This window comes from Panthera uncia, assembly GCF_023721935.1.
Source record: "Panthera uncia isolate 11264 chromosome A1 unlocalized genomic scaffold, Puncia_PCG_1.0 HiC_scaffold_17, whole genome shotgun sequence".
NCBI lineage: Eukaryota > Metazoa > Chordata > Mammalia > Carnivora > Felidae > Panthera > Panthera uncia.
The window spans coordinates 5,700,012-5,716,053 of NW_026057577.1; the positions used below are offsets into that span (position 1 = coordinate 5,700,012).

At 44.0% G+C, this 16,042-nt stretch overlaps 1 protein-coding gene across 7 annotated transcripts in view; it reads right to left on the reverse strand.

Moving 5' to 3' along the window:
* Nucleotides 1-11,056: 11,056 nt before the first annotated feature.
* Nucleotides 11,057-16,042, reverse strand: part of MGAT1 (alpha-1,3-mannosyl-glycoprotein 2-beta-N-acetylglucosaminyltransferase) — a 20,519-nt gene continuing 15,533 nt past the window's right edge. For all 7 annotated transcript variants that reach the window (XM_049648366.1, XM_049648367.1, XM_049648363.1 and 4 more), the window contains one exon: nucleotides 11,057-13,677. In XM_049648366.1, the coding sequence (XP_049504323.1) occupies nucleotides 12,211-13,554 (1,344 nt within the window). In that variant the 5' untranslated portion in view covers nucleotides 13,555-13,677 and the 3' untranslated portion in view covers nucleotides 11,057-12,210. The remainder of the gene's footprint in view (nucleotides 13,678-16,042) is intronic.

Below are 16,042 nucleotides of genomic sequence, written 5' to 3' on the forward strand. Positions count from 1 at the left end.
ATCTGGGCATTTTCAGTGCCTTGCTTTGTGTATTTAAGCTACATTAACAGGGGGTGTTGGGTTAGTTAGTTGGTTGATGGGGTTGGTTGTGGGAGAATATTGCTCAATGGGGACAAATTAGAGCCCAAGGTTGCATATCGATAGAGAGCTGTGGATCGAGGTGTTATACTGGTATTTTATACTATGATTTTGGTGCATTTATAAGTTTTCATACTTAGGCCTTATGTTTGGATGCAGGTTTAGTCTTGTTTTTGGGGTTTGGCAGGGGTTGTAGTACATTAAAGTTGGAGGATAACAGAAGGGGGAAAATAATGAACTCAAGGTTAGTTCCAAGTACACTGAACTTTGCTCTTCTTCCCTAATCTGCCTATTTACTTTTTAGTGTTTTCAAGTAGCTGGTAAATGCAATTTGTCCAGGCTTTATAATTGTGTTCAGCTCTCTTAACTCTGTCTGAAAGACAGAATAGAGGCAGCTCATTCCATGTTACCCTGAACTGGAACCACCCTTGAATTTTATATGTATATATATGATTTTTTTTCTGATAAAGTTCTTCATTATTACTATTATCCTCCCAATAGGGGCTTTAATGCACTTTAATTACCCAATAACTCCTTCCCAATCTTATTTATTCTTCTTGAATGTTAGCTTAACTCAATAAGATTATTTAAACACATCAATTAGTAATTTTACATTAAATTTACATTACTTAAATTACCTCATTTATTAATATCTATGCTCACCACTTCTTTTCATTCCATGCCTTCTTTCTGTAATTATATTCCTTCTTGCCAGAGTACTATCCAAGATAAAGCCAGATACAAGTTAAAAGTTTTATTCAATAATAGATTTTGAAATAGGAAGGAGGGTCCTGCATGAACTGATTTCAACTTCACCGAAAGAGAAGGCTGGAAACTATTTAAAGTTCAGGGTGTGTTATGGGAAAGGCGGGGAGAGGTAAGAAGAGCAGTTAGTCCATGTGGGTAATCCACCTGGATTTGTCAATTGACACTTATCCAGAGGAGAAAGAAGTTCTAGCATGTTCTAGCATGCTTGCTGACTGAGCTCATGAACTCAGAGCTCATGGCAAATCCTACCTATTTATTCTCTAACTATTCTATTAAAAAAATGTATCTGGTAAAAAAAAAAAAGTACATTCTGAAAAGATCCTTATCATTTTACTAATATCAAGTATATTTGTATATAATAATGTCTATTAGTGTTTTGTTGATTTAACAAAGCACTCATCTTCAATCAAATTAAGAACTTCTGTTTATCAAAATCACCACTGAGAAGGGAAGCCACAGACTAAGAATATATATGTGCAGTAGGTATAAACAACAAAGATGTTGTATCCAGAATATGTTTAAAAAATTTTTTAACATTTATTTATTATTGAGAGACAGAGAGAGACAGAGCATGAGCAGGGGAGGGGCAGAGACAGAAAGAGGGAGACACAGAATCCGTAGCAGGCTCCAGGCTCCAAGCTATCAGCACAGAGCCCGATGTGGGGCTCGAACCCACAAACCGCGAGATCATGACCTGAGCTGAAGTCAGACACTTAACCGACTGAGCCACCCAGGCACCTCCAGGATATGTTTGTTTAAACATTTATAAATCAAAAGACAAACACCCCATTTTTTAAAACAGGGCAAAGATTTGAACACTTTCCAAAAGAGGATATCCAAATGGCCAGTGTATGAAAAAGCTTGCATGGCCTTATCCATGTCTGAGTTCTAAATGTTGCAAACACAACTCACTTTTCATGGTTTTGACCTGCAAATTTATTTTTCCATCCTAGACCTCTCCTCTGAGATCTTTACCCATAGATTAGACTTACTCACTGGATGTTCACATAGGCAACTCAAAATAAAAATTGTTCAAAGGTGGGGAACCTGGTTGGTTCAGTTGCTGGAGCATGAGACTCTGGATCTCAGTGTTGTGGGCTCAAGTCCCATGTTGGGTGTAGAGATTACTTAAACAAATTTTTTTTTAATGTACAAAGGTTAATTCATTATCCTCACACAATTCATTTCTCAAATTTTCCCCATAACTCTAAACGGTACTTCCTTCTATTTACCTGCTCCTGCAAGAAATCCAAGAGTAACCTGCTGGTTCATGGTTCACCTTTGATATGCATTCTCCTCTTCATCTTTAATAATAGAGTACTACATCATGTTTTATTTGTGTGTGAATTAGTTTATCTATCTATAATATAATGAACACTGACACAAGAACTACATATTTCTAACAATTTACATATGTGTATTGTACCCTGTCCCGAAATTCTGCACTGTCCTGTCCCCACACCAAATACCAATTTTTATCAACGAAATGTCTATAAAAATTACCTTAAAGTGGTTTTGGTTTTCCCTGATTAATAAAGTAATTAGGGATAACTTCATATATTTACAGGCTAAAAACTTTTCCTCTTTTCAGAATTACATGTGTCATGTCTTTTGCCCTTTTTCGACTGGAAAATATGTTTGAATACTTCTGAATCTGTAAAAGTTCTTTATCCTTTGTTTTAATCCCTGTCAGTAATATATATTACAATGGTTATTTTGTAGCTTGTGACTTGTTTTTTTTTTTTCACTTCTTAAAGGCATATTCAGATGACTACATTTAATTTTAATGAGGGATCTGAGACCTGTCTAGACCGGGCTCATTTTTATTTCCACATATTTGGAATTCAAAAAACTCTGTGTGGACTGGGTCAGGGAAGTTGTTTGGGACCCATTGAAAACTGGTATGACATTGTGGGCAGTAGCAGAGGTCAGATACTTAAGAGGGAAGTTATTTAGCAGAGGGAAGATGACAGCAGGTCCTGGTTAGCTTAAATGGAGAGCACTGTGAGAGACATCTCTTCTAGACATCACATCTTGGTTCTCTGGATGACCAAAAGAGCAGAGAGCTCAGTACTGTTACACATTCCATAGCAAGAGGTTCTGGAGACATTTGGGAAGGAGCTGTCTGAAGTAGAAAAAATGAGGCAATGAGAAGACTTTTGGCCAAAAAATCTGAGAGCGATGTAGTTGTAGTCCTATCTCTTCATTGGACTTTAGCCCGCTCTAGATTGATGCTTCCAGTTTTTGTGATCTTCAAATGCCTCCTTCCCTCTTTCACTCCACTCACCACACTCCTATCAAAGCCAAACTATCCCTTAAATTTCCCCTGCTAGAAAGAGTATGACAGTAAACCTTGAAATTTACTTTATTCATTTACCTGTAAAATCACTTCAGTTCCTGTCTCACATGGGATGGAGGCAGACAAGGTAATTAAATATGAGCTCAGTGTGATGGCTATTTGGAACTTGAAAAGAAACAGGCTAAATACTGAGTTGGGAAAGAGATGGAGAGAAGTGATATTCTTTTTATAAATCTTATAGAGACCTTGTTATATAAATGTGAATACTTGAATATGCTAATATTCAATGAGACATAAGTTGGTAGATAAAAGAACAAAAAAGTGAAATGAATTTATTCCAGAGGACCCAGGAGGTGCAAAGTATAAACAAGACCTGACTGGGGGCACCTGGATGGCTCAGTCAGTTAAGCGTGTGACTTCTGCGCAGATTATGATCTCACAGTTTGTGAGTTCGAGCCCCATGTGGGGCTCTGCGCTGACAGCTCAGAGCCTGGAGCCTGCTTGGGATTCTGTGTCTCCCCCTCTCTCTGCCCTTCCCCCACTTGTTCTCTCTTTCTCTCTCTCTCTCAAAAATAAACATTTTTTAAAAAGCCATGATTAGAGAAAAAGGGATAAAAAGGATGAACCAAAGAAGAAACAGAAAAAGAATCTAAGAAAAAGAATCTAAGAAAATCATTAGTTTGGTCTGGGAAGACAGGTGTTTGGAACCACACATATCTGTCATCCTGGAGTGGAGAACTGCCATGGACTGGACTGGAGCCTGTGTCCATCATTTTGGGCCTCAATTCAAGGGAGTAATATAGTCAAAACAGGCAAGTCAGACTAGGTTTTCGAGGTGAGGCCTCTCCCAAATCTTGATAAAACCCCCAGGTATGGGGCCATGGGGCTCTGTTCTGCAGTTTCAGAAACTCAACTTTCTTCATTCATCCACAAGTAAGGAGTCTGAGGAGTCAACAACTCAAACCCAGAAGAGACTATGTAAATCAAAATCCCAATACCTGACAATTCACCCAGCTGTCAGTAGAGGGCACCCCTGCCCAAGAAAGACCAAATTCAGAGAAGAAACTTGCTCAACAAACCATCAAGTTAGTTGAGTTATGGGTAAACTTCGTTTTCTTTCCTTTTTCTTTTCCTCTCTTTTCTTTTCTTTTCTTTTCTTTTCTTTTCTTTTCTTTCCTTTTCTTTTCAGATCTAGAAGAGTTTATTTTGGAGGAGTGTATTATTTTCTATTTATTTTTCTATATTTTACAAGACCTATACTATGAGTATATATTACTTATATGAACAGGAAAAAAAGGTTATTTGAAAATAAAATTCATTCATCAACTTTCTGTCAACTGGTACAGAAAATTATATGTATTTGTCATATGACAAATATTAATTGTCCTATCATCTATATGAGACTTCTTGGTACTTTGCCTTTCAACTTCTCTGGGTTTGAGAATTTTCATAATAAAACTTTGGGGAATATCTTGAATATGAAATTGAGAAAAGTTTTGGGAGAAAAAAAGATTCACATCGATTAATTCAAAGATCACTTCTATCTAAATAGTAGAACCAGTCTCTTAGATAATGATACTCTCACTCCTAGTATTGATGAATAAATGCTTTAAAAATCTTATTCTCAAAGCATTTGTTTAAAAATTCCCTTCTGATTACATAAACTCTTCTAACATTTCAATGACAGAACATAGTACCTAAGCATACTGGGTAATATTGTCACTTGACAAATTACCCCAAAACTTAGCATCATAAAACAACCATTTGATTTTTGCTCACTATTTGTGGGTCATCAATTCAGAAAGGGTTGACAGGGTAGTTGTCAATTTGGGTGTCCCATGTAGTTACACTCAGATGCTGGCCAGAGCTGCAGACACCTAAAGGCTCCCAGCTGGGTATAAAAGATAGCTCACTCACATGGCTGTGCCTCTCTGGCAAGGCAGTTTCAGGGTCCATTAGACTTCTTACATAGCAGGTCTACATAGCTTGTGGCTCCAAGCTTGAGCAGTCCAGCAAACCAGGTAGCAACTGCATCCCTTTTCATGATCTGACCTCACTCCTGCTGCATGGCTTTATGGGGGCCCAGCTGACTGATCCAAAAGTGTGTTGCTCCTAGTATTTTCCTCTGGGAAGGCATTGAGGGCTTGAGTGAGGCCTGATCACCACTCACCTACTCCATTTGGGGCTGAGGGGCTTCTCTTTTTTTCTAAATAGAAACTTTGAAAAATAAGCAAACACTATCTTCAAGAAGGGGTGTTTGACAGGTTTTGCTGTATTGCTTGTGCCCAGAGAAGACTGACCCATCTTACATGGTAAGAGAAGTTTTAGGGGTGCCTGGGTGGCTCAGTCAGATAAGCGTCTGATTCTTGGTTTTGGCTCAGATCATGATCTCATAGTTCATGGGATCATGCCCTGCATTGGGCTCTGTGTTGACAGCACGGAGCTTGCTTGGGATTTTCTCTCTCTCTCTCTCTCTCTCTCTCTCTCTCTCTCTCTCCCCCACCCCTCTCCTACTTGCACTCTAAATAAATAAATAAATAAATAAATAAATAAATAAGTTTTAGCTGAACATATAGCTGCCACTCTGTTTCCTTAGTCTCTCCTGAAATTTGGGGAACAAGAGCAAGATCTTGTGAGTGGGAGATGAAGGAAGGTCTTATACACAGATTCTGGGTTTCATTCTAAAAAAAAAAAAAGGAGGCTTGTCTTCTTCTCTTTTCCTCCTTCCTGACTGGAGCCAGAGCACCATCTTTGGGAGCTGGGAATCACGTGTTGAAGATAGTAGGATGACAAATGAAAGACAGTCTCTGGTGGGTGTGGACATGCTGTAGTAGCCCAGAAACACCACTTGGATTTTTGAGCAGGTAAGAAATAGACCATCTTATTTAGGCCATGATCATGTTGGGTCTTTTTCCAGCTGCCAGACTAATACCCTATCAGATAAAGGTCCTCTACTTTTAATACAGGTGTACAGTGCATCTCTGGAGACACACAGATCCTTGAGTACATGGCTTAGGCAATGGTCACAAGAATGTAAATCACTTCTCCTTCCCTTAGAAAGAAAGAGCGATAGGAATAATAACAAAGAATGGGGATCAGTCAGAACGTACCAGGCCCCTTTTCCTGGAGGGTCTCCCACAACAGTGCAACCAGCAGGCAAAGGGGCCAGGAAGGATGTGAGGTATACACTCTCAAAACACTAAAGAAAATATGTGCTCCTTTGTCAATAAGCATTTCTGGGGTGAAGTGGCCTTTAAGAATTTCAGATGTCATGTGTGACCCTGGGAAAGCCTAGTCCCCTTAAGCACATTGGCCATGCTTCTCACAGAATCCGCTAGGATTAGGGCCCTAGGAGTCTTAAACTCTGATCCTCTCTGGGTCAAGGCTCCTAATGCACTCCTCAAAACCTCCCCATCATCCTGCCCTCTCAAATCCTCTCTGTCACTGTCACAAGTTCATTCTTCCAGGCCTAGGGTGTGCCAGAAGCCCTGAAATTTCCCACATTGTCACTGCCTTTATCCTTAGAGGAATTATAATTTGATTCTGCTGAATAGTTACTTTTTCCAGCAGACTGGTATGTCTGTGTGATCCAGTTCTGGCCAGGGAGCTGTAATCAGGCTGTTGCTGACTTCCAGGAACACTGCATCAAGAATCCACCTTTTGCCCTTCTTCTTTTCTCTTTCTTCCTGCCTAAAATGTAAGCATGATGGCCAGAGCTCCTGCAGTCAGAGTAACACCTAGGAGGGAAGCATCATGCTAAGGAGTGAGACAGAGAGACAGAAGACACAGAAACTACCTTGCAGCCTTACACCACCTAGCTCTCACTTACATAAGGTACTGTGGTTAGACTTTTCTGCTGTAAGTAGCTAAATCAAGTTCAATATACTGTCTTATCATTTTAGAATAAAGAGCCAGATTTCAAATGAGCTGAAGGGACAGTGGAAGGGAGTAACAGCCTCAGGACCACCAAGGGCCCTTTGTCTCAACAGCTATGCCTGTATCACTCTGCTTCCTCCAGATGCATACAAAGGGGAACAAAAGGTAGGATCAAAGATGAAACTGGGTAAAAGAGAGCACCAGAGATGGAGATTTCTCTAGGACTTGAACTGTTGCTTTCACACATATTAATCTTCACAATCAACCCAAAGGGAGGCACTAGTGTCCTCACAGGAAGAGGCTCTGGCACGACAGATGGCTGATCCAGAGTCCAATGTACAGGCAGTGAGCCAGAGCTGGGTTCAGCTTACATCCTTCACATGATAGGACCAAACCACCAAGCCACATCTTCCTGCCTCAAAACAAAAGATGTGGCACTCCTCTCCTCGCCTCTGCTCCAAGTATAAATTCTCTGTGACTTGCCCAGGTTGGACAGAGGGTAGATAGGAGGACAGATGGAGGTTCAAGGGCCCCACTGGAGGCAAACCACTGATCTCTACAGAAATCCTGCCAGGAACCCTGAAATCCATCATTTATAAAGATAATTAAGAAAAAGGGGAAATTATTAAAATTATGGTGAAGGTAAATATTTGACATGGCTATGATATAATATATAGGGTATATATGTGTTTAACTCATATAAAGCTAAATAAATATTTCTGTATTTCTGTGGGTTTTATTGATCAATAAATGTTTTATTTATTTATTTATTTATTTACTCACTTACTTATGCAAGAAAGAAACCTGGTATGTATAATGTATAAACAGAGGTGAGGGGGAATGTGGAAGTGTGAATGTTTTTATTATCTGCTTTCTGATTTTTCTGAAATGAACATGTATTGTTTTTGTAATTAGAAAAAAAGTAAACTATACCTTTCATTTTAAAAGGGCATTGTATCTGACATTAAATACAGACCCTTCCAACCCAGCCAGGGCCCCAGCCTCAGACCCTGCTCCCTCTCCTAAGTCCTCTACTGTGCCCTGGTCCCCATGTACCACCTCTAGCCTTTGCCCCTTAGCTCTGGCAGGATTCTGAACACACCTGTGTGGGTCAATTGAAAGCTCAGGGAGAGCATGGTCAGAGACCATCCATTTGTCCACACTGAAGGTGACTCACCCCACAAGTGATGACCCAGATGACCCAGGATGACCCAGGATGACCCAGAAAAGAGAGAAGGCTGTTAAAAGTAAACAATAGATCCCAAATGGAGTCAGTTGTGCTAATCCCATGACACCAAAGAGGGCTTAATACCAAACCTAACTGCAGTTTCAATCTTCCCCATGAATGTAATCTTAACCAGTTTGGAATTTCCTGATCAGCACTGATGAGGTAATCTAAATAATAAGATCCTTTTGTTCCCCAAAGTGAGGTGACTTTGCCCCCCCAATTTTTTTTTTTTTTTTTTTTTTTTTTTTTTTTGGTTTATGACTTCCTTGTCCTGCCTTTAAAAACCTTCCCTTTCTATAGCCCTTTAAGAACTTTCTACTTGCTAGACAGGATGCTGCCTGATCATGAATCATTCAATAAGGCCAATTAGATCTTTATAATTTTCTTGAATATCTGTTATTTAACAAGAGCAAAGTCCAAGAGACTGATGGAGGGGAGACTCATGGAGAGAAGGCAGAAACAGCGGTTCTTGGTACCAGGAGCAGGAGGATGGCATGAAATGGAGGAAGGACTATGGGTCACAGGCAGAGGCAGAAGTGCCAAGGCTAAGGCCAGTGGTGGCCTGGCCCAAGCAGCTGCTGGGCCCACATGCACACCGCATCCCTGTAAGGCCTTCTGTAGGCAGCTGAGACCCCAGATGCCACTCGGGCAGACCCTCCACCTGCACAGCCTGCATTGGCCATACCAGTAGGTCACTGGCTGTTTCAGGGAGGGCCTACCTGGCAGGGGAGCTGCAGTGAGCTAGATGAACTTTTTGGAATTACCTTTAAATCTCTGAACTCAAGGTTAATCCTGAAACATTTAATACATGGTACTTTTGTATTTGGTAACATCCCCAGGAAGATCATGGTTCTTTTTTTTTTTTAAGTGTATTTATTTATTTTGAGAAAGAGAAAGTAGGAGTAGGGGAGGAGCAGAGAGAGGGAGAGAGAGAGAATCCCAAGCAGGCTTTTTGAGGTCAGTGCAGAGCTGGATGTGAGGCTCAAACTCATGAACTGTGAGATCATGACCTAAGCCAAACTCAGACGCTTAACAAGCTGAGCCACCCAGGTGCTCCAGAATCATGGTTCTTAATGGATAGCAGCCCTGCACACATGAACCACACCTGAAGATGACCAGAAGAGGAACAGGACCAGGGATCCCTGAAAGTTCTCCTTGCTTCAGGAGAAACCTGAGAAATCAGTCTGTATCTTTAAGACTGGCATCTCCTCTGCAATCTCTCCCAGAGAGCTGCCACTGCTCATGCTACCAGCCCAGGCAGATTGTGTGCTGCTTGCCAGGACGTCCAGTACCATCCACCACTCTGGGGCCTGAGGGAGGAGGCCAGAGTACAAAGGAACCTGAGAAGACATTCTTGGAGGAAGGCAGTAAAGGATATAAAAGGAACAGTCTAGTATTAGGTGATACTTAACAGCACAGGCCCTAGTCAAATCCACCACTCCATCCTGACCAGGTGGGTGATTTGGGGCAAGGGAATCTCTATGTGCCCATTTCGTCACCTCTAAAACAGGAGCAGTTCTTACCACCCACAATTGCTTTGAGGATTAAATGAGTTGATATTAATCACAGAGTGCTCAGAACAAGCCACCTGGTGAATAACTGTTTAATACATTTAGTGCTAAGAACATGGAGTTTGGCAGCCAATGTGTTGTGTCAGGCAGGATCCGGTGCTGCACTGGTCCTCTTTTCCTATCTGCAAATCATGGATAATGAGCATCTCCCTCCCAAAACAGAGTTAAGTAATCCATCTAGGAGCACATGGGAAGACAAAACTAGTTCTACAAACATGTGAAAGTTTAAAATGAATGTCTGACCCTGGTTCCCATAGCACACTCCACATTCCTAAGCCCAGGAAAAAGGAGGCCAGAGTTGCTCCCTTTGTGCCCAGGTGACCCCATTCACTCCACAGCTCACATGTGTAAAGCTCCAGAATGGTATCTGTCAGCAAAGCCACCTACTCAGGGTTTTAAATCCACTAATGAATCATTAAAAAAAGTAAAAATAGTGAAGAACAGAAACTCTCAATGTATTACACATAAGTTTTAGGAAATGTTTATCAGTTACATGTATATTGTAGGTGGCAATAAAAGGCATTCTCACTGGGGCACCTGGGTGGCGCAGTCGGTTAAGCGTCCGACTTCAGCCAGGTCACGATCTCACGGTCCGTGAGTTCGAGCCCCGCGTCGGGCTCTGGGCTGATGGCTCGGAGCCTGGAGCCTGTTTCCGATTCTGTGTCTCCCTCTCTCTCTGTCCCTCCCCCGTTCATGCTCTGTCTCTCTCTGTCCCAAAAATAAAATAAACGTTGAAAAAAAAAAAAAAAAAAAAGGCATTCTCACTGGGATCATGGTCAGGACTCTGAGTGCCACTGCCAGAGCTTACCTGGTATCAGCTCTGCATCCAGAGCTCAGGGCCAGGGCCAGGAGGATGCCCAGGAAATGCATGACCACCAGGGGGCACCCAGCACACAGCACCCACTCTGTCAGGGACTGCCAGGGTTCTCAGGCCAGGCTTTCAGGCTGACAGCAAGCTCAAGCCCACCACAGGTTCACAGCCCAACTCCAGAGATTAGCAGCAAGGGAACTGTAGCCTCAGACCCTCTCCACCTCCATGCCTGGCCTTTCTTTCACACCCAACCCTCCCAGCTGTCATCTTCCGGTCATCTGCTTTCCTTCCTTTAGCTGATCCATTTCCTCTTGCCCAACCAGCCCTTTCCCTCAGTCCCTATTCTCCCTTCTTTTTCCTCCTTCCTCTAGCCATCACCTCTCCACCCCCTCCTCCTGTGCTAGGACACAAACACATACACACAGTTTTTCGGACAATTTAGCCTTTATTTTTGAAAATAATTCTGTAGCTTCAACTTTCTTCCATGAACCGAGGTCAGGCCAGAAGCAAAAACACACACATTGCTCTCCAACTTGCCATCCTCATCCTAATCTGAGCAGATAAGGATATGCCCCGGAGACAGCGGAGGGAGGCAGGAGCCATCCTGTCTTGGCTGTTCTACCTCACCCTGGGAAGGCCACCAGAAACCACAACCTTTAGGGAGGAGCCTGTGCACCAAACCCCAGGGGAAAAGGGACACAAGGAGCTAATCTCTCTTCCACAAAGCCAGCATGAACCTCCTAGAGCAAAAGGGAAGGGATCAATTTCTAGAAAGGTCAGGATCCAGGAACAGAGTCTGTTTCTTTGAGGCAGGATGAGGGAGGTATGTCCCAGCACACCAAGGCTTTCCCCCTACCACCTTTCCCCCAACTTCTGCAGACAAACTGAGGAGACGTCTTGCTTTCCCCCTTCAACTTCTCATCTTAGAATCACAAATTGTTAAGCTGCAAGGAAAGAAGAGCAGAAAGGAGGTCAGGGATAAGGAGAAGGGTAGAAGAGAAATAAGAGTAGGTGGCAGTAAACCCTGAAAGCCTAACAGCTCCACCCAGACTCTGATGATGAAACCCCTTTGGTTAGTTTCATTTTGGCCACAGATAAGTCCCCTTTTCAAATAACCCAGCAACCCCTCAAATTGGGGGAAGGTAGGGGTGGGGAGCAGGTATAGGAGGTGAGCTCACACCCTGGCTGGAAGAGCCGGGACAGGGGAAAGAGAGCTGGTCAAGAGAACTAAAGTTGCTCACCTCTCTGCAGATGCTCTAGGAGAAAACCTGGAACATGGAAGTCTATGGCTCCAACATGCCCAAGTCTCTCCCCTACCACACGGTGGTTTCTTGCTTAATACTGCTCGACATATCCCAGGAAGTTTCCCCTGATGTGATCCACCCCCCTTGAGAATGGGAGAATAACCCTCACCTTATCCTCTGTGCTTCTGAATGCCACTCAAAAAAAGAAGAAAAAAAGAAAAAAAAAGATAAATGTACCCAAGAGAGACACACAGAGAGGGCGATGCAGCCTAAGGACACGGTCCCATCTCATCCCATGATATGGCAAGGAAGGAGCCCAGGAGGAACAGGCACCGCTAATTCCAGCTAGGATCATAGCCATCCCAGGTCTGTGGGGGAGCCAGGTGGACACGGCGGCCCCGGAATAGGAAGCTGACAATGCCCCGGTAGCCAGCCCTGGGAACACCAGACTTGAGGTCATCCATGACGCCCAGGGCTTTGGCAAAGGCCTTGAAGCTGTCCCTGCCTGTGTACTGCACCCGCACCTCCCCCAGCTCGTTCTGCTCACTGGTCCTCACTTTCTCCACCTGCAGCAGGGGAGCCCCATAGACACGGGCAAGGAAATCTCGGTCATAGGTCTCCTGCCGCAGATATGAGAGATCCAGCTGGGTGAAGGGCACGAAGTGCTGGTTCAGTTTGATGAACTTGAGGTGCTGGTCAAAGAACTGCCCGTGGCTTACACCCTTGCGGCCAAAGGTCATCGTTCTGGAGATTTCAGGTCGCACACAGGCCCGGCCCTGCCGCTGCTCAGGCCTGCGCATCCAATCATCCCAGAAGGCCCTGGGCCACTTGGGCTCCAGCTCGGCCCAGAGCTCAGCCAACAGCAGCCAGCCCAGGCCAGGAAAGAAGTCTGTGCGGTAGAGCAGCTCTGGCTTGCTCGAGTCCACCATCTGCTCCTTGCCATTGTCATTCCAGGCAGACACACACCAAAGGGAGGGGTCAGCCTTCAGCAGCGGGTAGGTGGCCTGGAAGTACTCGAAGAAGTCTGGCGCCACCTCCAGGTCATCCTCCACCACCACAGCTGCTGAGAACTTGAACCTATGGAAGACCTGGCCCAGTGCCCAGCGGTAGTGCCGTGCAATCTTATAGTAGCCCTGGAACTTGCGGTGGTCGGGGGGCACCGCAATGTTGCTCAGGTCTGGCTGCCGGATATGCGTGACAGCACTGCCATAGGAGGCGATGACCTGGGCTGTCTCCTCGTGCCCGCAGTCCTGGCTGACGATTATGGGGAAGTGCTCAGCCGAGGGCCGGTAGTGCAGCAGCTTGTCCAGGCAGCGCCGGACAGTGCTGCGGTCACAGGCAATGACCAAGATGGGGATCACGGCTGGTGGTGAGGACACAGGCACACGCGGTGGAATGGGTGGGGCAGCAGTGGGCACCCTCCACCTCTGGCTCCACCGAGCATGATGCTCCCTGATCTGCTGCAGCAGCCCCCTCTGCCTTTCCAACTCCACCTGCGCGTCCTCGGCCAGGCGGATCACCTCGCGGGTGAGGCTGGCAGGATCATCATCCAGAGAACTGTCAGAGGGCAGCCGGCCAGGCGCTGGGCGTGTCCAGAAGAAAAGAAGCAGCAGGGCATTCCAGGCCACAAAGAGGATGGCGCCCCACAGCACAAGCCCTGCAGACTGCTTCTTCAGCATCCTGGCCCCCGAGGGGGTGGCAGGCAAGGGTGGGGCTCAAGGCTGCCCTTGGCTTGCCTAGTTCACTTCCACAGCTCTAGGGATGCTTTCTCTGGACCTCAGGATTAGGAAGCAGCCATGCACCTGAGAAGACAGAGAAAACCAATCTTCATCACAAAAGCATGGGGCTGTCCTAGGGGGAGGAATGCAGGATGGGAGAGGAGGGAGCCCAGGAGGTGGACTCCAGAGCTCTCTTAGAAAAGAACAGCCCATCTCCTAATCTGGGATGAATGGGGAAGGACAACATACTCTCCTCACTCCAAAAGGAGTCCATGTGTCCTCAGAAAAGCAATGTGGTTTGAAGGGAAAGTAGAAAGTGATGTTGTAAAGGAGGAAGCAAGGGAACCCCACTTTCCCTTCCATATCTGACAGATTTCATTTCCATCTTCCATCCAGAGTTTAGGGGCAGGAGTGGAGGGGAGACCATCTGACTCTCATTCCTCAAATCAAACTGCTCAATGATTATTGATTTAAAAACTCTAATATCACACCTCTGGGCTAAAATCAACACCCTACCTAAAAAGGAAGCACTAGAGACATTCCTACAAAGGTCAGGGGCAAACTAAGCTGCCCACCATGTATATGACTAACATTCTGCTAGAGGGATCAGCCAATGTGAATGGGCTACAGAAGAAAAAAGCAGAAGTGGAAAAAGAAACATGACTATCTCTATTTATTGCTACTGTAAGAATATGCCTGGAAAACTGTAGAGAATTAATGATAAAACCACCCCAAACAACTGAATAACTGAGCAAAGTAGCAGGATATAAACATTAACATGCAAAAATAGGCTTCAGATAAACAAAAAATAACTCATTAGAAGAAACAATGGATGAGAAAATCCTATTTACCCTAGCCATGAAAATGATAAATTAAGAATAAACTTAAGAAATATTCAAAACCTACATGAACAAGATGATAGGTCCTGAAAGACACAAGAGGACTTAATATCCCTTGTTCTTAGTTATGACACCTCAACATCATCAAAATCTGAATAAAAATCAATTTTCTGGGAGCTAGACAAAATGACACTAAAGTTCATGTGAAAAAAATAAACATACAAGATCTAGAAAAATAATGAAAATGAGGTGTGAAAAAGAGACTAGCCCTACCAGCCATTAAAATACTACATATTACACAGCTTCTATAATTAAAACTATGTGAAAAATAAACTCAAAATGGATAAAGGACCTGAATGTGAGACAGGAAACCATCAAAACCCTAGAGGAGAAAACAGGAAAAGACCTCTCTGACCTCAGCCGTACCACCCCCAAAGGCAAGGGAATTAAAAGCAAAAATGAACTGTTGGGAACTCATGAAGATAAAAACCTTCTGCACAGCAAAGGAAACAATCAACAAAACTAAAAGGCAACCAACGGAATGGGAAAAGATATCTGCAAATGACATATCGGACAAAGGGCTAGTATCCAAAATCTATAAAGAGCTCACCAAACTCCACACCCAAAAAACAAATAATCCAGTGAAGAAATGGGCAGAAAACATGAATAGACACTTCTCTAAAGAAGACATTCGGATGGCCAACAGGCACATGAAAAGATGCTCAACGTCACTCCTCATCAGGGAAATACAAATCAAAACCACACTCAGATATCACCTCACGCCAGTCAGAGTGGCCAAAATGAACAAATCAGGAGACTATAGATGCTGGCAAGGATGTGGAGAAACAGGAACCCTCTTGCCCTGTGGGTGGGAATGCAAACTGGTGCAGCCGCTCTGGAAAACAGTGTGGACGTTCCTCAGAAAATTAAAAATAGACCTACCCTATGACCCAGCAGTAGCACTGCTAGGAATTTACCCAAGGGATACAAGAGTACTGATGCATAGGGGCACTTGTACCCCAATGTTTATAGCAGCACTCTCAACAATAGCCAAATTATGGAAAGAGCCTAAATGTTCATCAACTGATGAATGGATAAAGAAATTGTGGTTTATATACACAACGGAGTACTATGTGGCAATGAGAAAGAATGAAATATGGCCCTTTGTAGCAACGTGGACAGAACTGGACAGTGTGATGCTAAGTGAAATAAGCCATACAGAGAAAGACAGATACCATATGTTTTCACTCTTATGTAGATCCTGAGAAACTTAACAGGAACCCATGGGGGAGGGGAAGGGAAAAAAAAAAAAAAGAGAGAGAGAGGTTAGAGTGGGAGAGAGCCAAAGCATAAGAGACTCTTAAAAACTGAGAACAGGGGCGCCTGGGTGGCTCAGTCGGTTAAGCAGCCGACTTCGGCTCAGGTCATGATCTCGCGGACCGTGAGTTCGAGCCCCGCGTCGGGCTCTGTGCTGCCAGCTCAGAGCCTGGAGCCTGTTTCGGATTCTGTGTCTCCCTCTCTCTGACCCTGCCCCATTCATGCTCTGTCTCTGTCTCAAAAATAAATAAACGTTAAAAAAAAAAAAAAAACAAAAAACTGAGGGCTGATGG